The following is a 27,375-nucleotide window of genomic DNA, read 5'->3' as shown; positions in this document are numbered from 1 at the left end:
TGGCTGGTTGGGTGACTCAGGCTGGAGGGGATGGCCGAAAAGGGCAAAAAAAGATGGGATTTCGGATGAAATCAAGGTTAGCTTTAGGTTTAAGGGCTCGGAAAAAGAAAGATATGCAGAGGAGGTAGAATCATGGAAGAGAAGATCAAAAAAAAAAAAAAGCGGAGAAAAGATAAGGATAATCAATGATGAGAAAGCTAGGGAGAAAAAAAAGAATAGAAGGACAAAAGATTGAGTGTGCTTACTTGAGAGTAGATGGTAGACGTCTTTGTGCCATAGGCGGCGAGGAAGGAAGAGATGGAGAGCGGAGCCATCGGGTTAGGGTGAAGATATGGGATGGTTACGGAAGGCTTCACGGCATCCATCTTTAGGGTGCTATCCTCCGTGGGGGAGATAGATGAGGAGAGGGTGTGCAGGTGGTGGTGGCGGGGTGGGTAGGGAATGGAGTGGTGGTCGGAAAAGAGTTGGAGAGGGGAAGAGGGTGCGAATGTCATTGGACTAAGCACCATGGGGGATAATGGTTGCGGGTGACCCAGGGAGGAGACAATGGGGGGTGGTGGGGGAGGGGGTCGAGAATCGGAGAGGTGCACAGGGAATGGGAGGAGGTGGGGGGGGTGTGGGTTTGGGGAATGGGTGGCGATGGGGTGGATCAAAAGAGGAGATAAATTTTAGGGATTTTAAGTAGGTGTTTGGGTGGGGGGGAGGGGGCGTATAATGCTTCTATGCATGTGCACACTGCATAGAAACTATGGGGGGAATATGTATGGGATTTTGGGGGCGTAGGTATCCTCATAGTGGTTCTATAAGTCAACTGGCATGTTTTAGAATTTTTTTTTTTTGGATATTGTTTTGCTTAATTTTGTGCTAAATATTTGTGTACTAAAATAATCTATATCAAGTCTAAGTGTATTCATAGTTGTCAAATATTTCTTACATTATTTTACTTATTAATAGATGCTTTTTTCTTACTATTTATAATTTATTTAATTTTGTTTTAAGAAAACAATGTATAATGTATTGCTCTTATACTGATTTCATAATTTATTATAATTGCATAAATGAATTTAATTAAAATTTCTCTAAAAATCATACTGCAAGAAATCACGGGTAAATTAGGGCTTATGCTGCCATAGTATGGTTTCGAGCTCCAGCATTCTGATTTTCTCAATTATTAATTTTTTTAGAAAAATAATATATTGATAAATTTTGCTGCCTATATAGGGAATCACGATGCCGACACCATTGAGAAAAAAATTACGTTTGAGGTATTTTAACACTATATTTCTAATTCCTTTGATAGTGAAATCTTCATGATTTGATCACAATTTCAATAAATTTTTATAATATTTATGCAACTTGGACGAGCATTCGAAGGCCACCCAAAATTAGGATCCACTGCATAGCATGGGTTTCATGCTACATAGCGTGGGTTTCATGCTAGTTATGTACTATAACCAAAATAATTAGTAATAAAATTTAATGGTATATGATTAATAGTATATATAAAAATATATATAAATAATATGAATGAAAAAATAAAAAAATATTATAGTTTTGTCAAAAAATTATTGAAAGATAATTTTAATGCAAAAATCCATCCATCAACATTCTATCCATCTTTCCTTATATTTTCCTAAATTGGGAGGATACAAATTGATGGGCCAGAATGGATAAACAACCCATCATTTTTCATCCATCCTCCCTATAACTTTTTAAATCAAAGAGTGAATGAAGGTCATCCATCTTTCTAATCTCATCCATTCATTATCTCATGACTAAATCTATTCATAAATCGCGCTTGGGCTCAGAAAATATTAAATTTTACATAGGTTCGATCTGAAGCCCGATTAAAAGTGAATAGAGTTTAGGCCCAAAGCCTAACTCATGAGCAGCTTTGCTCATGACTCCAACCAAACACAAGATGCAAATCCAAGTTCCTAAAAAAGTGGTGCTCCAGTTTCTCATGTCTCTCTATCCAACATGTGGTGATTCTAGATTCAAAGTCTTAGATAATATATCTCCATTCATTTGGATTTGAATAATTATATTACAGGATTGATTGCCTACACTTGTCTCTCTCCATAAACAAAATAAAATTTGCAATATATCGATTTTGATGCTGTTGGAATTTCTCATAAGGTGAGTTTCATTAATTATGGACTAATTTTAAAATTATTTTATTACATTATATAGACTAAATTATCGTCTGAATGAATGTTTAAAGAGTTCATAATTAATTTGTAATCATAAAGTTATTTTTGATCCTATTGTACACCTTAATCATATGTATTTTGATTAATGAGCTCTATAATGGATGGGTCTATTAATATTATTATTAACTAAACTAGATTCCAACTTCACTCCTACATATAGCTGCCTATATAAATCTTAGAGCATCAATATGTCTAGTTCTTCATGGGCACATATCCTATTGAGTAGACAGGCATCAAGGAGGAAGTGGGGAGAAAAATCTACCCTGCTTTTGTCTAGTTACTTTTACGATGTTTTGTGTTCTAATCTCCTACATGGTGTTTATGAATTATTGTACAGATACATCATTCAAAGATGAAAAACAACATGAATCAACTTGCTTGGTCTCTGACGATATAATCAGCGCACCAGCAATTGAATTCCTTACAGATCCATCAAAATTGATCTTTAAGATTACCAGGGGCCTATTTGGATGGATAGGTTAAAAATCCCATTGGATTGTTAGATTTGACCAGTCTAACCGGTTAGAAATTGGCTTACACAAAATGGACTAGACCATAACCATAAAGTATCAAGGACTCGTTTTGTTAGTAGGCCAAACTGAAGGAAGAAAAAAAAAATGATGGCTGTATTCAAAATGCTAATTGGCCTATGCTCTTTAGCATCCAAAGGGTTCCTTATCAAAGTGATGACAGCTACAATCCGGTCTTAGGCATATTGGCAATTCTAAAAGCATCCTCAACTACATCCATCATATCCTTTTCTACGACAGGCCAAAATATTACGAAGAAAAAGGATTACAAGTTGTTACGGCCAATCCCCTCGTCGCCTGGTCGTCGAGAACAAGCGCCTGCAAAAGAAAGTCCACACTGACCGGAGGTGGCTCCGGCGGGGACCCTCCGACGGTCAAGTCAGAGAGGAGACTAGGCAACAGTGAAAAGAAAGCAAAGAGCTCAACAAGAGAGGGAAAGAGAGAGAGGGAGCAAGCCCAAGAGTTTCGAAGGGACCTCTAGCACTGTTGCCTTCCCCGATATATATAGCGGAGTGTGGTATGGTGCCGTCATTAATGGCGCGGACAATTGGAGAATTGTCAATTCACTGTAGACTGTCAGAGTCGCCGTAAAGGTGTCAAATCGCCATAGGGCCGTCAAATCACTAGGGTTGACAATGCCATAGGCGGGATAATACCCGTAGGCGGCAGTGCCGTATGCCGTTGTCAGGACTGACAGTCTCTGGCAGTAGTACGGCGATTGGAGGAGTCGACCGACCTTAGGTCGGTGGCCAGCTGAGGGGCATCGGGTGGAGATTCGGACCCCTCCGACGGTCAGTCGGGCACGTCGCGGGAGTCGGACATCGGACCCCCTGGTGCAGTCGGTCGGGAGGGCGGAAAAGGTCTGCCCGACCGACATATCCTCGGTTGGTAGAGAGCCGTCGATCAGTCGGTAACGGCACCTGACGATCGATCGGTCGGTCGGTCAGTCGTGTATGCCCGATTATAAGTCGGCACGAGTGGGGTCGGTCGATATTTCCCAACAGTTGCCCCCCTCCACTCCTGAGTAGGATGGCGTGCTGGCCAATATCTTCATTTGGGCAGTAGCATCAGGCGAAAAGGAGTGGATCCTCTGTGTATCAAGTTCTGACCGTACCGTGGGTTGATATGATGTCAGGCGTCTCATGAATGCTGGGTGATTCACTAGCGTCAGATGTCCAGTCGGTGTGAGACGTCATGTCGGTGTCGGACGTCCTGTCCCGTCGGTGCCAGGTGTCATGTCGGTGTCGGACGTCCTGTCGGTGTCAGACATCTCATCCCATCGAGAAGGAAAACCGTCATTCCTGCCGCCCCTTCAGGGATACAAAACGTCACGGCCTCTGTGCCACGTGGCATGCGGCCATTGGGACGGGTCCGTTGGAGTGGATTGAGGTGACGTGGCTCGATCTGAGAATGGGTGCGTCGAACCGTCGGGCCGACGGACAGCCCAGATGATGCCACGTGGTGAGATCAGGGGACTTCTCGTTGGTCGTGCCTTCATCTCGACCGTCGGGGGTACTATATATATAGGGTCGCCCATATTCAGTTTTTACCCCCCCCCCCGTTACTTTGTTGTCGAGACTCTGCCCGCGTAATCTCTCATTCCAGGTACTCTTCTCCGCTTCCTTTCTTCTTAGGAGCTCCCTCTTCTTCTTCTGGGGGCCATCATCATCTTCACCGTCTCCTCCTCCCTGCCTTCTTCTTCATTTCCTTGTCTTTTATCCCAGTCCATGGCTAGAACATCTCCACGAGGCAGTCGGTCGGGAGAGCCGACTGACGACCCTCGATCGACCCCGGAGGTGGAGGTCTCTTCACTTTCGGGGCCGAACGTCGATCGGCTCCGGGAGCAATATGGCATCCCAAGGCAGTTTCGGCTGTTCGCCCCTGGTGCCGACGGTCGGGTTAACAGCCCACCTGAGGGCCAGGTGGCCTTCTATGTTGAGGACCTCCGGGCCGGCCTTCGTTTCTCGGTCCCGAAGTTTGTCCGAAACGTTCTTGACTATTACGGACTGTGCCCGGCACAACTCGCACCGAACTCAGTTCGGCTAATAGTCAGTTTTGCTCTTCTGTGTCGGCTTTTGCCGACTGATCCTTGGATCTCTCCCTTCCGAGCTTTCTTCATCCTCCGACCCCACCCTAAAGCCTGAGGGTGGTGGTACTTCAATCCTCGGAAGGGGCTCCCTTTCATCATTGGTCTTCCATCATCCATTCATGGATGGAAGAACCAGTTCTTCTTCGCATCCTCTTCCACTCCTTGGGGGTTCCCTGTCCGTTGGGGGAATCCTCGAATTGAACCGAACGAGAATAGTCGGGTGGAAGCCGAGGATCGGGAAGACTTCCACTGGCTAAAGGATATCTCGGTGCCGAAGCAGAGGGAGCTCATCACCGAGCAGGCCCTGTACGACGCCGGCCTCAGCCCGATCCCTCGCCTAGGTCGGTTTTTCGTTTTTCTTTTTTTTTTCTTCTTTTTGTTTTTTCTTTATGGTGCTGACCGTCTGTCGTTGCTTGCAGATATGCCGTCGAGATCAAGACTGACGGTAGCCGACGTACGTCAGTACGCCGTTTGAAAGAGGCCGGCGTAAGGGGTCGAGCCGTCGCGGCCTCCCAAGAGGCCCCACGTCGCTCCACCGAGCGAACCGACTGGGTCGGGGGCGGAGCCCGTCATCGCACTATCGGCACCGACAGTGCTCGTCGAAGTCCCGTCCGAGGGACCGTCGGGCGAGGGCGCCGCCTCACCCGAAAGAAGGGCGGCCGATGAGTCGATCGATGGCACACCGGCTGCTCAGTCGGCAGAGAAAAATCGGGAGGAGGCGCACGAGCCCGAGCGACCTGCACCCGCTGCTGCCGCACCGTCGGTCGAGACTCGGTCAGGCTCGATCTTGCCGTCCATCTCCGATGTCAGGGCCTGGGCGTCCGGTCGAGGGAAGGCCCCCATGGCGTCGGGCGACGAAGGACGGTCGGCCGACGGTGGAGGACCGACCGACTTCCAACTCCCTGAAGGTGCATCGGGCCTGGCCAACCATGACTTGGCCAGGAGGCTGTGCCAGGCGCTCCTCCTTCCCGCCGACATCGAGGCGATGAAGAACCAGCGTATCTCCGACATGCTGTCTTCGTTCTACCCGATGATGATCCGGGTAAGTCCCTCTTTCCTTCGTTTCCAATGTGGTTTTCGTAAGCTCGATCTCCTGACGGTCGGTTTTGTTTTGTGCAGCTTGTTTACAACATATCCGAGCTAGAGGCCGGATACCGGAAGTTCGGCGACATGCGCACGGCTTGGAGAGACAAGGTTGCGGCCGTTGAAGCCGACAAGGTCGTCCTGGTCGACCAGCTGCAACAGTCGGTCGAACGGGAGGGCCGACTTGAGGGGGAGGTCTCCCGACTCACGGAGGAGGTCTCCCAACTCAAGGGAGCCTTGGCAACGTCGAAGTCGGAGCTGCAGTCGACCCGGGACGACACGAAGAAGAAGACCCGGACCGTCCGTCGGCCTCGGCATGAGCGGGATAGCTTCGCCAAGGAGCTGGAGGCCGACCACGAGCAGCTCCGAGTAAGTCTCGAAAATCTTGCTAAGGCCGAGGAAGGCCTGTCCGTCGCCCAGGCCGACGCAGACGTCGCGAGGGCAGAAGCGGAGTCGGCGAAGGAGGCCATGGGTCGGGCCGTCGAAGACTTCTGTGACTTGAAAGAGTACCGAGAAGAGCTTCTGGAGAGTGGCTTCCTTTCGTACCGGGTCGGGTACGAGGATGCTCGGGAAGCCATTCGAAGCCTATACCCGAAGCTTGATCTTAGCAGCATTATTCTGCCAGAGTCGGAGGCCCCAGCTGTGGAGGAGACGGCCGACCCGACGTCGGAAGGCCTCACCACCAGGGCGGAAGCCGAAGAGGATGCAGAGCAAGCCACCGAAGATCAAGCGGCCCCGACTGTCGAAGCCAGAGCGGGTTCGCCGATCGTCCCCCGTTGATATCCAGTGGAGGAGGCCGACTCTGAGGACTAGTCGGTTATCTGTTTTTGTTTTTCCTTTTGCTCCGGCTTGTATTCGGGCTTTGGCCCAACTTTGTAAGCTTATTTTGATTTTCAATGAAATCAAAGTCAAAGTTTTTTGGACTTGAACTTTTTCCTTCTGCATGTCTTTCTTTTTTCCATGTGTTGTGGAATGCATTTGAACACGTAAGTCGCTAACCCATATAGATCAGTTAGGACGTTCGGTAATTCGTGCCGCCACGAAGGTAGAATAAGTCCCGACATTGGATCGGTCTTTTGATGATCGGGGGCTTAAGTCGGGCATCCTTCGCCCGACTGCGAGTCGGTCGTCCTTCGCCCGGCTGTGAGTCGGGCATCCTTCGCCCAGCTACGAGTCGGGTGTACTCGTCGAGCCGAAAGCCGATCGACCGTCGGATAAGACTTGGCAGTCGGATCTCTTTCGACACATTCAGTCGGATGTCGTTCGACGTGTTTAGTCGGGGGAGCGATGATAAGTCGGATCCCGATACCCTAATGTCGGGTACTTACGCTGCGCCACGTGATATACGGTGGTAAGTCGAATATCTTTCGGCCAGCCGTAGCTCGATCGGGGAGTCATGAATGCGACAGTGGTCGCTTCGTGTGATAGACGGTGGTAAGCCGAATATCCTTCGATCGGCCGTAGCTCAGTCGGTAAGTTGCGACGGCGGTCGCACAGGCGTTTTGCCTTTCCTTGGTTGGGGCCCAGTCGGCAAGTCAGCCGATCGTTTGGCCCGAAACCCTGATCGTAGAAGGAGTGTTAACTCCCGCTGTCGTGGACGGTTCGGCCCTTGTGAGCGCCCGATACATCGTCGGCGGTCGGGCCGTCGGTTCCACGTGGACACTAAGTCCGAGTTGGGACGTCGGGACTCGACCTTCTTGGTGAGCGCCGATCATCAGTCGAAGAGTTAAGACTCCAAAATTTGAAACTGGATTTGTATTCCGAATGAACAGGTACAAAGTTCATTGGTGATACAACTTCAGGTTGTCAGCATTCCAGGTCCGAAGAATCGGTTTCCCTTCCAAAGTTTCCAGTCGGTAAGCCCTTGGCCTGTAGGTGTCCGCTACCGTGTAGGGCCCTTCCCAATTCGGAGCCAGCTTCCCTTGGTCCAGGGGCTTCGAGACTTCTGCCTTTCTCAGGACTAAGTCCCCAGGCCTGAAAAGCTTTGGCTTGACCTTGGTGTTGTAATATCGGGCTACTCTCTGTCAGTAGGAAGCCATGCGAAGTTGAGCCTCATTCCGTAGTTCGGGGAGGAGGTCTAGGTCGGCTCTCCGGCAATCAGAGTTGTTCAGATCTTGATACTGCTCGATCCTAGTTGATGGTAGCCCGATCTCGAGCGGTATCATTGCCTCCGTCCCATAGGCCAAACTGAAAGGCGACTCCCCGGTCGGAATGCGGGGGGTCGTTCGGTAAGCCCACAGAACGGAGCTTAATTCGTCGACCCAGAGGCCTTTGGCTTCATTTAGTCGGTTTTTGAGCCCGTGTAGTATGGTCCGATTGGTCACCTCGACTTCGCCATTGGACTGTGGGTGACCGACTGAAGTCAGTCGATGCGTGATGTGAAACCTTGCGCAGAAGTCTCTGAAGTCTTGGTTGTCGAATTGTCGCCCATTGTCGGTGATAATGGTATGTGGCAATCCGAACCTGAAGATGATGGACTTCTGAACGAAGTCCTCCATCTTGCGCTCGGTAATCTGCGCCAGGGGCTCGGCTTCCATCCATTTGGTGAAGTAGTCGATAGCAACGACTATGAACTTCCTTTGGCCCGACGCCGGAGGGAAGGGACCGAGAATGTCGACTCCCTACAGAGCGAAGGGCCATGGGGCGACGATAGGAGTGATTTGGCTGGCTGGTCGGTGTTGTACGTTGGCGTACTTCTGGCATGGTTTGCACCTCCAGACCAACTCAGCCGCGTCCTTCCTCATGGTGGGCCAGTAGTAACCCTGCCGCAGGACCTTGTAGGCTAAGGATTTACCCCCCAAGTGACTCCCGCAGATTCCTTCGTGCACTTCTCTGAGTGCGTAATCTGCGTCGGTCGGTCCCAAACACCTGAGCAAGAGAAGGGAGAATGACCTTTTGTAGAGTCGTCCATCCATGATCACATATTGGGAGGCCGACCATCGGAGCCACCTGGCCTCCGCGGGATCTTCAGGGCTGATCCCGTCGGTCAGGTACCGAACAATCGGATCCATCCAGCTTGGTTCGACCGTCAGTTGTAGCACCTCCTCGACCTTGTCGATACTCGGCTAGTCGAGATTCTCCATGAACGTCCGGCCCAAAGAGTCGAAAGCCGAGGTTGCCAGCCTGGAGAGTACGTCGGCCCGGGCATTCTCTGACCTGGGGATGTGAAAAATTTTAAAATACCCGAGGTGCGTTACGAGATCCTTCACTTTCTGGAGATATTTTGCCATGGCTGGATCTCACACCTCGAATTCGCCTTTGACCTGCCCCACGATCAGCTGAGAGTTGGAGAATGCCCGAAGGCTGTCGATCCCAAGTTCTCTTGCCATCCTCAAGCCGGCGAGGAGCGCTTCATACTCGGCTTGGTTATTGGAGGCTTTGAAGTCGAATAGGAGGGCATACTCGGTGACTACCCCATCCGAGTTGGTGAGCAGGAACCCAGCCCCGCTCCCTTGAGCGTTTGAAGCTCCGTCGATGTGCAGTACCCAAGTGGAGACCGGATCAGGCTTGGAGACCGCATCTCGTCCGGGGTCCACGTCTTCCGACCCTTGGTCGGTCGTTGGGCATTCTGCGATGAAGTCGGTCAGGACCTGGGCCTTTAAGGCAGGTCGCGATCGGTACTGTATGTCGAACTCGCTGAGCTTCATCGCCCACTTTGCCAGTCGTCCCGATGTGTCAGGTCGGTGCAATATCGCCCTCAGGGGCTGGTTGGTGAGAACCACAATGGCATGCGCCTGGAAGTATGGGCGGAGTCGCTGTGCGGAGACGGTCAGGGTGAAAATCATCTTTTCCATCTCCGAATATCGAGCTTCAGCGCCGCGGAGCACTTTGCTGGTATAGTAGATAGGTTGATGAGTTCGGTTCTCGCTTTCTCTGACGAGCACCGAACTGACCGCCTCCGGGGAGGTGGCCAAATAGAGATACAATGTCTCCCCGACCTCTGGCTTCACAAGCAACGGCGGGGAAGCCAAGTACCTCTTGAGATCCTCGAAGACCCGTTGGCACTCATCCGACCAAGAGAAGCCCTTCGCCTCCCTCAGGGTTTTGAAGAACGGGAGGCACCTTTCAGCCGATCGAGAGATGAATCGGCTGAGAGCGACGATCTTTCCGTTCAGCTGCTGGACCTCCTTTTTGGTGTTCGAATGGCGCATGTCGATGATTGCCTTTATTTTCTCAGGGTTAGCCTCGATTCCTCATTGAGAAATGAGGAACCCGAGAAACTTTCCCGAGGTCACTCCAAAAGCACACTTAGTCGAATTCAGCTTCATTCGATGTCATCGTAGAGTGTGGAAGGTTTCTTCGAGATCCCGAACATGATCCGAAATCTGTGCACTTTTTACCAACATGTCGTCGACATATACTTCCATGTTGCGCCCGATCTGGTCTTTAAAGACCCTGTTGATAAGTCGTTGGTAGGTAGCGCCGGCATTCTTCAGCCCGAAGGGCATTACTCGGTAGCAGTAGAGGCCCTTGGGGGTCACGAAGGCAGTGTGCTCCTCATCTTTGGGCACCATCTGGATCTGGTTGTACCCGACGAAGACATCCATTAAGCTGAGTAGTCGAAATCCGGACGTCGCATCCACCAGCTGGTCGATCTTTGGAAGTGAAAAGCTGTCTTTCGGATAGGTCCGATTCAAGTCGGTGTAGTCGATACAAATTCTTCACTTTCCATTGGCTTTCTTGACCATGACAACATTGGCAAGCCAATCAAGATATGTGGTTTCTCTGATGAAGCCCGCCTCGAGTAGCTTGTCCACTTCTTCGTCGATCGCCTTCTATTTTTCAGGAGCAAAAGACCTTTTCTTCTGTTTCACCGGCCTCATCGTCGGATCGATGTTGAGTCGGTGCGTTATTATCTCCGGAGGAATGCCCGACATATCTGCTGCCGACCAAGCAAATATGTCAGCATTGGCCTTCAACAACTCCACCAACAGTCGTCATTCTGGGTCGGGTAGTTGAGACCCGACCCATACCTTTCGGTCGGGATTCTCCGCTATCGAAATTGGAATGAGCTGCTCGGTCGGTGAACCCCATTCTTCCTCCTCCCGTTGGTCTAGCTTGTCGATCGTCAGGGAGCCCTTCAACTCATTGCTTTGAGCGAAAATTTGGAAGCATCGGCGAGCGAGCTGTTGGTCTCCGTGCATCTCACCGACTCCATTTTTGGTCGGAAATCGAACCAAGAGATGGTACGTCGAGACAATCGCCTTGAGGGCGTTTAGTCCGGGTCTTCCAAGTATGGCATTGTAGGCCGAAGACAGTTGGACGATCGCAAAAGTTAAATGGATCGTGCTTTGTCGTGGTTCGGTGCCTACTGTCACGGGTAGGGTAACTTCTCCTTCCATCGTGATGGCATCCCCGGCGAAGCCTATCAAGGGCGTAGGGACCCTCTTGAGTCGGTCGGTTGATAGTTGCATCCGGGAGAAGGTCGAGTAAAACAAAATATTCATTGAACTTTCATTATCTACAAAAAAATTTTTTACATCATAGTTTGCTATTGTTGCCGAGACAACAACAGCGTCGTCGTGGGGAGTTTGGATGCCCCGAACGTCTTCTTCCGTAAAAGTAATCACGTCGTCCGGGTGCAGCTTTTTCGTCGGCTCCCCCCTGCAGACGTCCCCGGGCCCAGTCGCTTGGAAATCATATTGATGACCCTGACCGTCGGCTGATTAGTCGTCACTTCTTCAGTCGGCTGGGGTCGTCGGTCGGCCACTGGTCGAGTCGGTGGGTTCCTCCAAAATTTATCGAGATACCCTCGGTGGATGAGAGCTTCGATCTCATCCTTAAGCTGGATGCATTGCTCGGTATTGTGGCCGTGGCCCCGGTGGAATCGACAGTACTTCCGTCGGTCGAGGCCTTTTGCCTTCAAAGGCGGAGGCCGTCGTAGGTACTCTTCCCCCTCGATCTCCATCAAAATCTGCGCACGGAGAGCAGAGAGAGGAGTGTAGGAGTCATACCTGGGGTGTGTCGGCCTTGGAGTCTGCCGTCGGGGCGACTTCTGGTTTCGCCGCGGGGGTGAGACCCGACTTTCAGTCGGGGGCCTGCTAGGTTCGGCGGGGTCCCGACCTTTTCTTCGCTTCTCCTTCGGGCCCTTGAATTTGGTCAAGCGCCGGTCGGAGGCTCCTTCGTCCGTGCGCATGTACTTGTACGCGCGCTCCAATAATTCGACATACGTCCGGGGGAGAGTCTTGTCCAGGGAGTAAGTGAACCGGGACGCCCTCAGCCCCCGTTTCATGGTCGAGATAGCCATGTCTTCGTTGAGGTCCCGGACCTCAAGCGTGGCCGCGTTGAACCGCATCATGAAATGTCAGAGCGTCTCATTTTCTCCCTGTTTGAGGGAGAAAAGGCTGTCCGACGTTCGCGGCGGCTTCCGGCTGGTGCTGAAGTGAGCCACGAAAGAATGCTCAAGCTGTCCGAAGGAGTGGATACTTTCTGATCGAAGATCGGAGTATCAGGCCCTGGTAGCTTTGTGCAGCATGGCGGGGAAGCTGATGCAAAAGAGGGCGTCGGTTGCCCCCTGAATCGTCATGAGAGCTTTGTAGCTCTCCAGGTGGTCGATTGGGTTGGTGGAGCCATCGTAGGGCTCCACGTGCGGCATCTTGAACCGACTGGGGATCGGTTCGTCGAGGATGAGTCGGGAGAGAGGTTGGGCGGTCTGGAAGTCGACGTCGTTTGAAGACTTCTGTCCATCCACCTGCAGCTGCGCGAGCCGACGGTCAATTTTCTCGAACCTACGTTCGTAGTCGTCTGTCCGTCGGTGCTGGGAGACCTCAGGAATGCAGTCTCCGAAAGATTTCGAGAGGGAGGCGGACGGCGTTCGCGGTCGCTTCTCCTTCCTCGCTCGTTCCAGTTGGGAGGGAGAATGCTGTCGGGACCGATAGGCGTCGCGCCGCGGCCGCCCCTTCTCCTCTCTGTGGGAGCGCTGTGGCAGGTGCTCCTGCGGAGGCGACGGAGATCGATGCGGGCGTCGGCGGCTGCTCCTGGAGGGCATCGGACGTGCCGTCGGTTGTCCGGCCGGTGATGGCGGCAGCTGAACCGGCTGTTGCTGAAGGCTTTTGACCGGTCCGTCAGCACGATCATCTGCCGTACGATCGCCGCGATCTGCGCCTCTGTGGTCACCGCGGGGTGCGGAGAGCTAGGTTCCGCCGCGGAGGGTGGAGGGGAGGCCTCTTCCCGACGGGAAGAGTGCCTCGCCAATCCGGTGACCCTCGATCGCTGAGCTCTTATCTTTGTCATCTCGAATTCTGTGGGGGTTACAATCCCTGGTACTGTCAATGAAGCACTAACTCGTCACTACAAGCGTTGGTGCCTGCCCCCCTACCTGGCGTGCCAATCTGTTGCGGCCAATCCCCTCGTCGTCTGGTCGCCGGGAACGAGCGCCTGCAAAAGAAAGTCCACACTGACCGGAGGTGGCTCCGGCGGGGACCCTCCGACGGTCAAGTCAGAGAGGAGACTAGGCAACAGTGAAAAGAAAGCAAGGAGCTCAACGAGAGAGGGAAAGAGAGAGAGGGAGCAAGTCCAAGAGTTTCGAAGGGACCTCTAACAGTGTTGCCTTCCCCGATATATATAACGGAGCGTGGTATGGCACCGTCATTAATGGCGCGGACAATTGGAGAATTGTCAATTCACTGTAGACTGTCAGAGTCGCCGTAAAGGTATCAAATCGCCGTGGGGCCGTCAAATCACTAGGGTTGACAATGCCATAGGCGGGATAATGCCCCTAGGCGGCAGTGCCGTATGCCGTTGTCAGGACTGATAGTCTCTGGCAGTAATACGGCGATTGGAGGAGTCGACCGACCTTAGGTCGGTGGCCGGCTGAGGGGCGTCGGGTGGAGATTCGGACCCCTCCGACGGTCAGTCGGGCACGTCGCGAGAGTCGGGCATCGGATTCCCTGATGCAGTCGGTCGGAAGGACGGAAAAGGTCTGTCCGACCGACATATCCTCGGTCGGTAGAGAGCCGTCGATCGGTCGGTAACGGCACCCGACGATCGATCGGTCGGTCGGTCGGTCGGTCGGTCGTGTATGCCCGATTATAAATCAGTACGAGTGGGATCGGTCGGTATTTCCCAACACAAGTCATCATATTCATGTGCATGCTCAAATGCCATACTCATCACTATGTTTTATATTTCATCTACGCTAATAGCATATGCGAGAATTTCATCCTCCTCTTCGTTGACCTTACCTGGGCTCCATCGTCTGCATCAAACCATTCCTGATTTGTTCATCATTTGCGGTTAAACCTTTCCATCCACTAAGGGGACTTTTATTATTTAATTACTTCTTCCTCTCGTAACAATATGTAAAAAGGATAATACCTAAAAAATATTTATAGAAGAAAAAATTTAAAGAGTGTTTTAGATAGAAAATTCAAATTCCATCTTCTCCATTTGTGAGAAGAACTTGAAAAAAACATCAAATAAGTCCATTCAAGCCTCAAATCTTTTTTTTTTTTTTTAAAAACACTAGAGATCACTTATAATCATTGCTCGGATCACCGATTCAATATGGAAATCTGAGATTGGCTGAATGTGGACAGGATTCGACCTCCCATTTATTGTAGCACCCGATTCACCATGGAAAACTCATTAATTAAAAGGAGAAATTGTAGCTGTCTTTCCTCATCGTTTTATATCTCTCCTAATTCCTTTCATACACCCTGAATTAAAGGCACCGCGTTATTTACTTTAAAAAAAAGAAAGGAAAAAAAAAAAAAAAAAACACACCGCGTAACGAGGCACAGGTAATATTACTCCAGGTTTCTTCGACTCCTCGCTCCTCAAGTTCTCGCCTATATAAATCTCTTATACCCGGCCTCTCCTCTTCCCCAAGCCCATCTCTCTCTTCCTCAAGATGGCGTCTTTCGTTCATTCTCTCTTCGTGGTGGTTATGGCGGTAGGATTACTTGCGGGAACTTGTCTCTCGCAATCTTCTCCTTCGCCGTCCCCGTCGCCGTCAACTCCTTCGGCGCCGTCTATAGCTTCGCCATCCCCGTCGCCGTCTATAGATTCGCCGTCCCCGTCGCCGTCTATAGATTCGCCGTCCCCGTCGCCGTCAACTCCTTCGCCTCCCCCGTCCCCGACCGCGACACCGCCGTCGATCGCCATGCCGCCTTCGGAGCCCCCAGCGTCGGATGACAGTGCTGCCGTTCTGCAGTCCGCGTCGGTCTTCGTGCCGCTCGGAATCCTTGCCGGGTCGCTCTTCTTCTACTATTAAATTGATTTATGGGTCGTTGCAGTCCCTCAATTTTTAGTTATCTTCGTGGTCGTGCCGTTTTTATTTGTCCAGCTTTCATACTTTTCTGCGTTCAAGTCTTCGTATCCATGGTATAAACATAGTATTTGTTATTTGATTAGTGAACAATTTGATCAATAACGGTCCAGTAATTTTTTTTACCTACCTCTATTTATCTAGTTTGGATTGAAACATATATATTGCTCCCATGATGGGTGAATACCCGAATACCATCTTTCTACACAGCATTCAAAAAAACAGAAAAGAACAAAAAAAGGTTATTTCAAGTTTAGTACTTTGGGTTGGTGCCCAAGCCTTTCTTAGTGGATCTCTTTGAGGTTATTTCGGAGTTTCCTGATATCAATTTATTTTGGTGAGTTTCAAAAATTAATAAAAAGAAAGGGCATTGTCTTAAAATACTATCGCATCTTCCATACGGTGTATAACCCCAATCTTTGACAGCAGTCGACGAAAAATATCAGGCATCAGCAAGGTATATCGCTCTTTTTGATTTGCTTATGCTCTGAAGCCAATTCTTTCTGCAAGAAAAGCCTCAGCTGTTGCTAATTTACTGTTTCCCTATCAATGCGTAGAAATATAAGATTATACTTCTTTTGTACATGTTGAGACATAAAAAGAACCTCGAAAAATTACGGACTGTTGCCTCCTCTCATTGACAACATATTCCAACCTCTCCAGTTTTCGGCCAGTAAAGGGATGTCTTGTTGCCTCGTTAGCTCGTAATTTGACGTACAATTAATAACGAAAGACAGCAAACAAGTGATACTATAATTTCCAGCTCCAGCGACACAGATGTAGATTCACCTGTTTTGACAGTGCAAGAACTTGTTTCTCCGGAATTAAAATTTATTTTGCACTTTGGTTGTTTAAGTTGTTTGATAAATAGTTCTTTAAACATTTTCAACTGAATATGCTCTTTTAGTCCTTCTTGAACATGGGAAAAAAAATTAACAATATTCAAGAATATATAGGTCCATTTCTGTAATGTTTGTCGGGATTATTTAGATCTAAATACTTGTAGAAATAACTTTTCTCAAAGTTTGAAGTCTAGAATATCCTCTACTCGGAGGAGGAACTGCTGCTTCGATTTTATTTATTTTAAATTTTTTTCCTCATTTAAATAATTAAATCTTAATATTTTTTAAAAAAGTTAAATATAATTTGTTGTCCATGACTACTATTTGTTCAATTGATTGTCATCTTTCTTGTGACTCCTCAAGGCTCGCTCCTTGGGAATGTGTGGGGATCAAATCTTAATTGTCAACAAAGGAAGTCCAGGTTCCAATCATGGGAATTGGATAAGAAAACACTAATATGTTTAATCATTCAACACAATTAAACATGCAAACCTTTTTGGAAGGCCAGCTATATTATTCATCCAACAAAGCCTCCTTAGAATTTAACATGGGATTGTGTTTGTGGGGAAAATCTTTTAAGGAGCTTGGTTGCCGGCTTATTTCCTGTGCATCTACTGTTCTGCACAGCAAGTTCAAGTTGGTACATAGTGTGCTCAAATTTAATCAGCTTGGGAGGATGTTTGTGCACAAACTTTTGGTTCCTGTTATATCTCATGTTATATATGTGGCTTTTAAAACAGGCTTTCTTGTTCTATATTCTCAATGTATTAGGAAAAGTCCGCTCTTTATGCTATATGCCCACTGTCCATTTTACTTGCTTTGTATATGATTATACTTTATGTCGGTGCACTATAATCCTGCTGTTTCCTACCAAAAAAAAAAAGCCTCCTTAGAATTTGGAGGAAAGAAATGGTTGGAGAGAATTAATTGTGAGACCAAAAAAATGTCCATAACCTACAATAATTGAAACATGCTTCTTCTTTTTTTTTCCTACCCTGGCCAGAGACGGAGGATGGAAGGCCCCTATTTACTACTTGGCTCAAAAAATTTTGTAAATAGTGGATGAAAAGGATGGCTTGTTATCGATCTCAGTCCATCAATTTTTATCCTTCCAAAAAGGATGGATGAAGCATACGAATGATGTGTTTCTATGTTAACAGAATTATCTCTTATTCAAGTTAATTAAATGATATTTTTTTAATAAAAATATAGTTAGTAAAAATATCATACAAATATCATCTATTTTTTTTCATTCCTCCTATGTTCCAAATAGAAGAGGAATTCTGATCCATCCTTCCATTTTACTAAAAACTTTAGAGGTGATGCATATATAAAAGATCCATTTATCCTCTTCCTCAGCCATCCTTGTCCATTCATCTTTTCTTTCATTAGTCTCTTATACCAAATAGAGGATTAGTCTTTTAGAGCGTGTTTAGATAATCTAGTAGGATTTGATTGAATTTCCTATTAGATTTTAGATACCTCTTTTGAACATGACCCTGACCCACATCAAGTATGGATCTTTTTTTCTTCCTACATATTAACAAATAGAAGTGATTTTTCCGAGCTCTTAGAAGTACAAGTTTGGCATGATAAAGCCTAATTCCTATAGAATATTCTTTTAAGGAATATCCAAACAAGCCTTTATGGATGAAACTTTTCCATTAGGATCCATTTTTTGATGGATAAAAATCATGAAACAGTTGGTCAACTTTTTTATTTACAAACTTATCTATGTTTTATGCTTCTCTAGATGGGTATTTTCTTATCAATTGTATTTACCCATGAAAAGGGAGAAAATCTTACCCATCTACAAAGTAAGAAAGTCATTTTTCCCATCACTCAAAAAAATTAGTTTTTTATTTTATTCCTAAAATATCCTAACAATATAATAATAATATATTATAATATAAGTTATAGGATAATATACATTATCTATACTATATTATATATTATTTTATATATAATATAACATATTATATTAATATATAGTATAATAAAATAAATTATAATATTTATTATCATATAGTAATATATTATTATACCAATGTACTATATTTTTATAATAATATATTATGTTATTATAATATTAAAATATATTATATTATTATGATAATGTAATATATTATATAATATTATTACATAATACGCTATACTATTATTAAATTAAATAATATTATTATTTTATTATAATTAATCTATTATTATAAATAGTTTATCATTGTTATATAATATATTTTAATATATTATGTGATGTATAATATAATATAGTATATTATAATGGTAAATAAAATTTATTATTTATATTATATTATGTATCATGATATATGAAATTATATATGTGATAATATAATTATAATGTACAAAATAGATATATTTATATAATAAAATATATTATAGAAAAAAAATATAGATAAATCTTAGTAACTTCTTCAGAAAAGTAGGAGGAGTATAAAAGAACATGAATAATAGATTCTGAAACTATTTTCTAATGCATAGAAAAATATAGATAAATTATTTTTCTAACTAAATATTGTTTCGAAAGTATTTATCCAAAAAAAATAAAGATTTGTGGATAAGTAATTTACCCTCCAATAAATGGATCCTTACGGTTAAATGTTCTCCCCTCCAACAAAATAAGGATCATGAGCTGGAAAGATAAAGAAAATAAAAGGATTGAGAAGTTGGAGCTGGTCTATGTTCATCAAAATTATGCTTCTAGTACCTAGTGCATTTCTATGCTTTGTATTTGAACCCAAGCGGTTTAACATCTCGTCAAGAAAACCCGGCATGCAAAGATGATATGAAAGACAACTGTCAAGATAAAATTAATCTCACATGTTTGAGTATGAAACCGTGTTTCTTTCGATGAACACGAATATCTGATTTCTAAAGCTAGTAAGCAAGCCCAAGATATTGATTGGTAACGTAGAGCCATTAATCATGTAATTACTTGCTCGCTCGCTAATGTAGACATGCATGGTTCCAAACCCACATGGGACTTACCACTAGTATCACAGTGAAACCAGCTAGGGCCAACAATCACAATCCTAATTAGGAAAACTTTCACAAATCAAAATTTGGCCAACATGCTAAGTGAAGTTTTCAATAATTTTACAACCCACAAGTTAGTTGTTTAGTTCTATATATTTATTGGCAATATTATCTTTTTTCTATTTTTATTCAGAATTCGTTTGATTCACATAAAGAATTTTTCTTCCCTGAAAGTAACTTCTTAGAAAGCAGAAGTTACTTTTTGAGATATTATTTTTTAAGAATAAAAAAAATGATATATTAAAAAGTGGCTTATGTTTGCTTGACCATCTATTTTCTTGAAAATATTATGTAGAATACCTATTATACTCTTAATAGATATCAAACCATACATTTTTTCGCTAAACTTTATATAAATAATAATATTATATTTATATTAATATAAAAATAATATTATAATATTATAATATAATATTATATCATAATAATTTATTATATTAATATAATAATAGTATATATTATATTATTTAATATAATATTAATATTTTAATATAATAAATTTATTAATATCTTCATAAATATAATATTATAATAATATTATATTAATATTAATATTAATATTAATATATGAATATAAATAGTATATTGATATATATATATATATTAATATATAGATATAAATAATATATTAGTATTAATAAAAATATTATATTAATATAAATATTAGAATATAATAAATATTATTATATTATTTATCACTATTCAATATTTCATCCTAACCATCTATGATGTTTTGCAAAATCTTAATTATAGATCTTAAAAAGAAATTATGGACAAGAAAAAAGTATCACTATTTTCTATCTCAAGTACTAAAATCTACTTTCCTTATGGATTTTCATTTTTTTATAAAATATAAAAAATAATTTTTTATAAAAAAAAAATTTTATTCATTTTTTTTTAAACTCCAACCAAATAAGAGGCCTTTTCTCCACTTTCTAAAAATTGACTCTTTCCTCTTCCACTTCTCGCGAACCAAATCAGTCCTTATTGTTAATTATGCGGTTCATTTACCTAAATGGGAAAGCGGTAACAATAATGGTAAAATCCTCCCTTTCTGGAATATATGTTTATTTCGTTAATTTGATTCTCAATAAGAAAATTGCTTACCAAAAAAAGAAAACTCGGTGAGAAAAAAGTGGCAACTCAACCCTGAACCCCTCCTCTCCACTACAAGAAAATTCACTTTTTTTGGCAAAAAAAATTACCACTAAAAGTATAAAAATCATCGACAAAAATATTTTACGATGAAAAAAAAAATATCAAAAAATTATCACGAAAGGCTCATCGGAAGATATTTTTCACGGTGAAAAAAAATTCGCTGCAAAAAATTATATTTTTTATAATGAAAAATATTTTGCTGGAAACTAGCAAACATTTTGCACCGGTATGAATCGCCGCTAAAGAGCATTGATTTCGCTGCATTATCAACGTATTCACCGCAAAAATATAAGCCGTGTACATATTTGACGGTAAAATTTTTCGCCACTAAATGTCACTTTTTTGCGGCAAAAGTTTTCGTCGGTAAATAAAGAGTTTTAGCGGTAAATTAACTGTCATTGGAAAAAAATTTGACTTTTAAGGATGATTTTTAATGCCATTAGATAGTATTGACGATTAAATTTTTCCCTGCTAAATATTATTGGCACTGAAATTTTTCGCCACTAAAAGTCCCTTTTAACGGCAAAGTATTTTATCGAGAAATAGTTAGTTTTAGAAGTAAATTTATTATCGCTAGAAAAAAATTTTGACTTTTAACGATGATTTTTGTCACCCGAGTCCACGTACATATTCTGACTGTGTCCCAAGAACTATGTCACAAATTTGGTCTTGAGTCAGTGGCTCAGATCCTTCTTCAGTAGGCTGCGCTTGCAACTCCATCCAATTCTATAATTAGAAGTAAACAAATATCTTGAATCATGAATAATTAAAAATAAATAAATATAATTAATTATTTTCTTACATATCTTGATTCAGCCTCACCTGAAATCCATCCCTTCTTCTCATTGTATCTTGTACGCTAGAAGAACTCAATTCTGTCTAGCTCCTCCCTAGTCTCTGAATCTCTCAGTAAAGAATAAAAATATAGAATACAATTAATCCACATATTATGATAAATAATATGTATGTTTATTTCATAATATAACTTAATAATTACAACATATCTAGGTATAACATGCAGAAACAAATGATTTTGAGCCCATACAATAATAATTTTGAGCCCATAACGATTGACAAAATTTACAACAGACTGTTGCTTCATTTAAAATGTATAACAAATATTAGCTTATATATATGATTTTATTTGAAAGATTTACAAAAGCCAAACTTGGTATACTTGAAATTTTTCTTCCTCAACAAGTTACACAAAATATCCCAATCATTTGGGCATACGCTGGTATAAGATGTACGCCGGGCCATATCATAAGTATCAAATTTCTTATAATGCCTATGCCGAAAATCTCTATAGGCCTTTTGCATCACTCTCTCACAACATCACTTCACATGTGGCTCATTCAATATTAAACTTTATCTTAAAAAAAATATATTATGCAAATATCAATAAAAATATAAATATAAAGAGTCTTATCAATTTCTTAACAATATACGGTCATAAAGAGGATTCTTATCCTCCTCTATAATCTCACTGCAATCTCGCACTTGAAGTGGGGCAAAATTCCTAACAATAAACCCCAACTCCGAAACAAGCTTCTCAGCATTTTCTCCAACCAAGCTTTCTTTATCTATAGGAATATCAACATGCAACCTCTCTGCACCGTGCATAATCCTTTCTAATCCAACCCCTCTGCTAAGTCCATGATCTCATTTAGAGGAGGACGAAGCTGCAACACCAAAAGAAATCATCAGTAATAATATTTAATATATCATTTTTTAAAAAAATATTAATTAATATTCAAGACATACCAATAACTAATTAACAAATAATTCTTACCAATGCTAGCATTATTGGAGGGCATAGAAGGTGAACTATCTATCGGTGTAGGTATATGTGTAGGTGAAGATGTAGATCCAGATGGAGTTGCAAGAGTTCTTGACTGCTGTCGTGCACGCCCTGGTGTCATAGTATGAGAATACTTGTTATAATAGCAACAACATACAATTATAAATAAGTCTATAATAGAAAATAATAAATGGCAACAACATAAAATTTGAGGAATCCTTTAAACAAATTATTCACATAAAATACCTATGTATCAACATTGGTGTCATTGTCCATTTCATTGGATTCTAACTCTTCATCAGTGTCACAATAATCTATCAATGTATCATCTTCTTCCTCACTTTTATCAGAATTTATGTCATTCAAATCCTCTTGTATTTCATGAGTGACAAGTCCTTTATCGACAGGATCCGGTTCAACATCATCTCGGTGCAATTTTTGCACTCTAGGCTCTTCAACTTCAATATTTCACATAAGCTCAGAAGGTTATCTTGCTGATATGTATTCTGTGGCATTTCATCATTATCTGTGTCCACCTCTTCACTGTGGATTACTTCTGAAATATTCCATACATGCTTGTGGTTCACCCTTTGCACGACTTGCTAATTTTTACCTAATTTTGTGTCATTGACATAAAATACTTGCTTCACCTGAATTGCTAGGACAAAAGGGTCATTCTCATACCATTTATTACTGATATTAATCAATGTGAAATGCAAATCACTCTGAATTCTTTTTTCTTTTTATCGATATCAAACCATTCACACTTAAATATAAAAAAATGATGGCAAAATAGGTACTCTAACTCAATGATATTTGTCAAAATCCTTAAAAAATCAATGATTTCACTGTCATGCTCTCCTTCCCCAACTAAACCACTATTTTGTATTTGATGATGAGCCTCTCGATCTTTTGTATGAAACCTAACTCCATTAACAATGCAACCTGAATAAGTTCTCACACGGAAATCAGGACCGCATGCTAATGCATATAATTCATCAATGGCTTCTGACGACTTCATATTTCACATTCACTTCATCTATAAAAAAAATCAATATTTGTAAGAAATATGAGAAAGTCTTAGTATGACATTCTTGCAAAAGTTTTCATATATAAATAATGTACATGTTTTTCAAGCTATTGAGGAAATTGTTCTCTTTGTCTCTGATCTATATTCTCATCACTTTCTTTCATCAGTTCGTCCCTATGAATACTATAAAAAATATGTATGTAAGACTATTATAATTATGATGTAAATAAAAAATATATTATTGATGATAACTTACTCAAAATAGTGTCATAATTTCTTGCAATTATTTAGGATATACCATGCAATAACATCACGATCACTGTGTGTTAGAGGCCGAGTCTCTAAATATCCAAATGGATGAACTTTATGCGAGAAAATAGATAACGTTCCTTGCTTCTCCTCAACTCCTTCATAATTCCTGTCATCTCTATTAAATTTTGTTTCAATCCCATGAAGATGCATTGAAACAAATGTTAAGCATTCATTCACAATGTAACCTTCAATGATTGATCCCTCTGAACGAGCTTTATTACCCACATAATCTTGTAAGTCGCCCAGATTTCTATTTAAAGTCACATAATGAGTACTTGATAATATCAAAGTGCATAAATGCTAATATAATTATTAATTAAATTATTAAATTATATTAAATATTACAGTTCAATTGGGAACATCCATCTATTTTGCACCGACCCACCGAGTTTGGCTTCTTCTGGTAAGTGAACTATCAAGTGGATCATAACATCAAAGAATGCAAGTGAAAAATTTTTTTCCAATTTACATAGTATCACAACCACCTTTCCTTGTAATATGCACAATTTTTTGACATTCAATGTCTTAGTACATAATTTGTGAAAAAAATTTGCTAACTCAACCAGTGCATGACCACATCTTTAAGCAAGTATCCACGTATTCCAACGGAAAGCAATCATTGCAACAACACATGGCAATCATGACTTTTTAACCCTGAAATCTTACCATCTTGATATATTGAGGCATAGCCATTAGAAAATTTAACAGATTTCAAGAATTCCAATAAACCTTACTTTTCCCTTCGACTCAGTACATAACATGCAGGGGGCTTTACAAATCCATTTTTCGATGGTTGTAAGTGTAGCTCTTTCTTTATTTTCATATCTGCCAAATCCATTCGTGCTTTAACAATATCCTTTGTTTTTCCCTCAATATCAAGGATTGTTTCCAAAACATTATCACAAATATTTTTCTCTATATGCATGACATCAAGATTGTGACGTAATTTTAATTTATGTCAATACGGTAACTCAAAGAATATGCTCTTTTTAGTCCAGTTTAATTCTTCATGAGTATGTTTTCTTTTCCTCATATTTGGATGCTTCCCATATTTTAAATTTTGAAGTCGATCCAATTATTACAACACATCTTCCCCAGACAACTCCTACGGTTTGACATGCCATATATCCTTTTGTACTCCAACCTGACAAACTACCATATGCAAGAAAATCATTTATGATCTACAAAATAGCTGCTTTTAAGAAAAATATTTGTTTAGTTGAGGCATCATATGTGTCAATACCATTTTTCCATAACTCCTTCAATTCGTCTACCAAAGGCTGCAAATAAACATCAATATCTTTTTTTGAAGCCTATGGTCTAGAAATTAGCAATGATAACATAAGAAATGATTCTTTCATAGTTTTCCAAGACGGTAAATTATATGGCATAAATATCACTGATCACATACTATAAGAACTGCTTATCTTACCAAATGGATTAAAATCATCAAATGTAAGACCGAGTCTGACATTATGGGAATCATTTGCAAATATAGGATATTGTCTATCAAAATGTTTCCAAGCTTCAACAACGATCAGATGCCTTAAAATCCCTTCAGTATTCACACATTTTTCGGTATGCCATCTTATATCCAAAGCTATATGCCATAACATAAATAATCTCTGCAACCTAGACTTCAATGGAAAATAGCGTAGAATCTTATAAGGGATCTTCTTACCCTTGCCATCATTTATTTTTCATCTAGATATTTTGCACGTTGGACATTCATCTTTATCTTTATGCTCCTTCCAAAATAATACATAATCATATTTACAAGCATGAATGCACTCATACGTACCCCAATCCCAAGTCTTGTAAGATCTTTTTAGCCTCATAATATGACTTTGGGAGCAATATACCTTCAGAAAAAACATCATTCAATAGCTCAAGTAACATATCAAATGATTTGTTACTCCAATGATTATTTACCTTTATATAAAGCAACTTCACAATAAAGGATAATCTATCAAATTTCCTACAGCCTGGATACAAGTCGCATTGTGCTTCTCTCAACAATCTATTAAATTTTTCTCTCTCTTTCAAGAGCTTGATGGCTGCCAGTTGTGTCTGTATCCCTAATATTTGTGAAAATTTCTTCTTGAAAGTCATGCAACATGTCCAATATTTCATTTTCTTCCTCATCTTTATTAGAAATTATTCCATCTTTACCCCATGCATCATTAATGGTACTATTAATGGTAGGATAAGTACCATGGAAAGATAGATTTTCCCCATGAAAAATCCACCGTATATAAGTACTTTGAATTCTATTTACATACAAATCATCTTCCACTTCATCCAAATGTTCGTAATATGCATTCATGCGCTTAAAACAAGGACACCGGACTATATTATCTTGACCCATATGATCCTTCGCAAACTCAATAAACTCCTTAACTCCATCAACATACTCTTTACACCATCTATGCCTTAATTTCATCCAACTCCTATTCATTTTTAATACCTGTTAAATAAAGTCATTTTGTAAATAGTGATAGAATAGATTATGCCATTAGTAGCTAGTATGCAAAAAATAAAAATTGTAACGAAATTTACCCTGCAGTAGTAATGCTTTCCAATAATCAAAGCAAAGACAAACAAAATCCAAAATTCAAGAAAATTATTTGCAAAATCCAAAATTTTGCTAATCAAAGGAGATATATAATTTTTCAAACCTATGAAAAAATAATTGACCTCCCGTCAATTCAAGCAGAACATATGCCAGTTAAAATGTTCTTCAGGGATCTAAAAATAATAATTTAGTCTCCTGAAATGGAGTTAGTATTTCTTCAATAAACTACAAGAAAATGAAAGGCGTATAGCAAGCTCTGTTTTCTTCTTGAGCTACATGTCCTTCTAATGGTTACAAAAGATGAGAAAAAGGTGAGGCAAACCCCTTCCCCTCCAAAACCCTTGAACTTTCCCCACATGCTCTCAGCCCCCTCCAAAACCCTTCCTATCTTCCCTCCTCCCCTCCTCCCACCGCCCCCCTCCCAGCCCCCTCTTCTCCCCCTCGCCCCAACCCCTCCTCGGCAAACTCCTGCACCCTCCCCCTCCCCCTCCCCCTCCACCTCCCTAGGGCTTCCCCCTCACCGACGACCACCACGCCTTCTCCCCTTGCGCCGTCGCCGCCTGCCCGCCGGCCGCCCAGACCGTCATCGTGGCCAACCAAGTCTGGTAGATCAGAAATGCGAGTCCTACAGCAATCCCGCCTCCTCTGCACCCTCCACCTGCCCCGGTGGTCCCGCCTCCCCGCGCCCTCCACCCCCACCGATGGTCCCGCCTCCTCTGCGCCCTCCACACCCCCCCCCCCGGTGGTCCCGCCTCCTCCGCGCCTCCCCCCTCTGACCCCTGTCTCCGACTTAGAGAGAAAAATCAAAAGAAAAAAAAAAAAAAAAAAAAAGACAACATCGAGGAAGGAGGAACTCACAAGCTCTGAAGCTCGCTGTCGCCGGCTCGCCGCACGCCGGTGTTGTCTCGACACCGGCGTTGCTGTTCCTCTCCTCCTCCGCCGCTTGGATGCCACTGGCCTCGCCGGTCGCGGTCGCCCCAATCGGCCAATCCTTAAACCCTAAATGCGAAGAAGAGACGAAGAAGGTGAGAAGATGTCGAAGCCTTTCATAGTATGCGAGAAGGCGGGTCGGATTTTTAATTTGCTTAGGCGTGCGGTGGAAGGTTAATTTGATTATAATTTGGACCGGGTCTATTGTCCAGGATCCCATAGTGGATAACACGCCACACCATCCCTTGTATTTCACCAGTCGGATTTTTTATTTGCTTAGGCATGCGGTGAAAGGTTAATTTGATTATAATTTGTACCAGATCTATGGTCCAGGATCCCATGGTGGATAACACGCCACACCATCCCTTGTATTTCGCCAATTCCCGATTAACGTTCTCCACCATCCATGTCCTCGGGAATTTGCGCTGGTCCACTTGAACCAGATGCATGCAATAATTTCTCGATGGAAAAGATTTTTAGTCGGAAGATT

The 27,375-nt window shown here is 42.8% G+C and overlaps 1 protein-coding gene across 1 annotated transcript; it reads right to left on the bottom strand.

The window, feature by feature from the left end:
• Positions 1 to 21,554: 21,554 nt before the first annotated feature.
• LOC105042776 (uncharacterized) lies at positions 21,555 to 27,105 on the bottom strand. Its single transcript, XM_010920094.4, has 3 exons — positions 26,814 to 27,105; positions 22,030 to 22,149; positions 21,555 to 21,919 (listed from the first exon to the last, which is right to left on the bottom strand). Exons 1-3 carry the CDS (start codon positions 27,103 to 27,105, stop codon positions 21,900 to 21,902), a joined length of 432 nt encoding a protein of 143 aa, XP_010918396.1. The 3' UTR covers positions 21,555 to 21,899.
• Positions 27,106 to 27,375: the final 270 nt, after the last annotated feature.

Source organism: Elaeis guineensis, chromosome 10, assembly GCF_000442705.2.
Source record: "Elaeis guineensis isolate ETL-2024a chromosome 10, EG11, whole genome shotgun sequence".
Lineage (NCBI taxonomy): Eukaryota > Viridiplantae > Streptophyta > Magnoliopsida > Arecales > Arecaceae > Elaeis > Elaeis guineensis.
This window is presented reverse-complemented; position numbering and strand designations above follow the sequence as displayed.

Excerpts from the sequence above, each read along its gene's own strand:
- LOC105042776 (XM_010920094.4), bottom strand. The coding sequence starts at position 27,105 with ATGGGATCCTGGACAATAGACCCGGTCCAAATTATAATCAAATTAACC. Across the intron at positions 22,150-26,813 it reads GACAGCGAGCTTCAGAGCTT|GGCGTGCACGACAGCAGTCA; the intron begins GTGAGTTCCTCC and ends CTATGACACCAG. Across the intron at positions 21,920-22,029 it reads CTCCAATAATGCTAGCATTG|CTTCGTCCTCCTCTAAATGA; the intron begins GTAAGAATTATT and ends TTGGTGTTGCAG.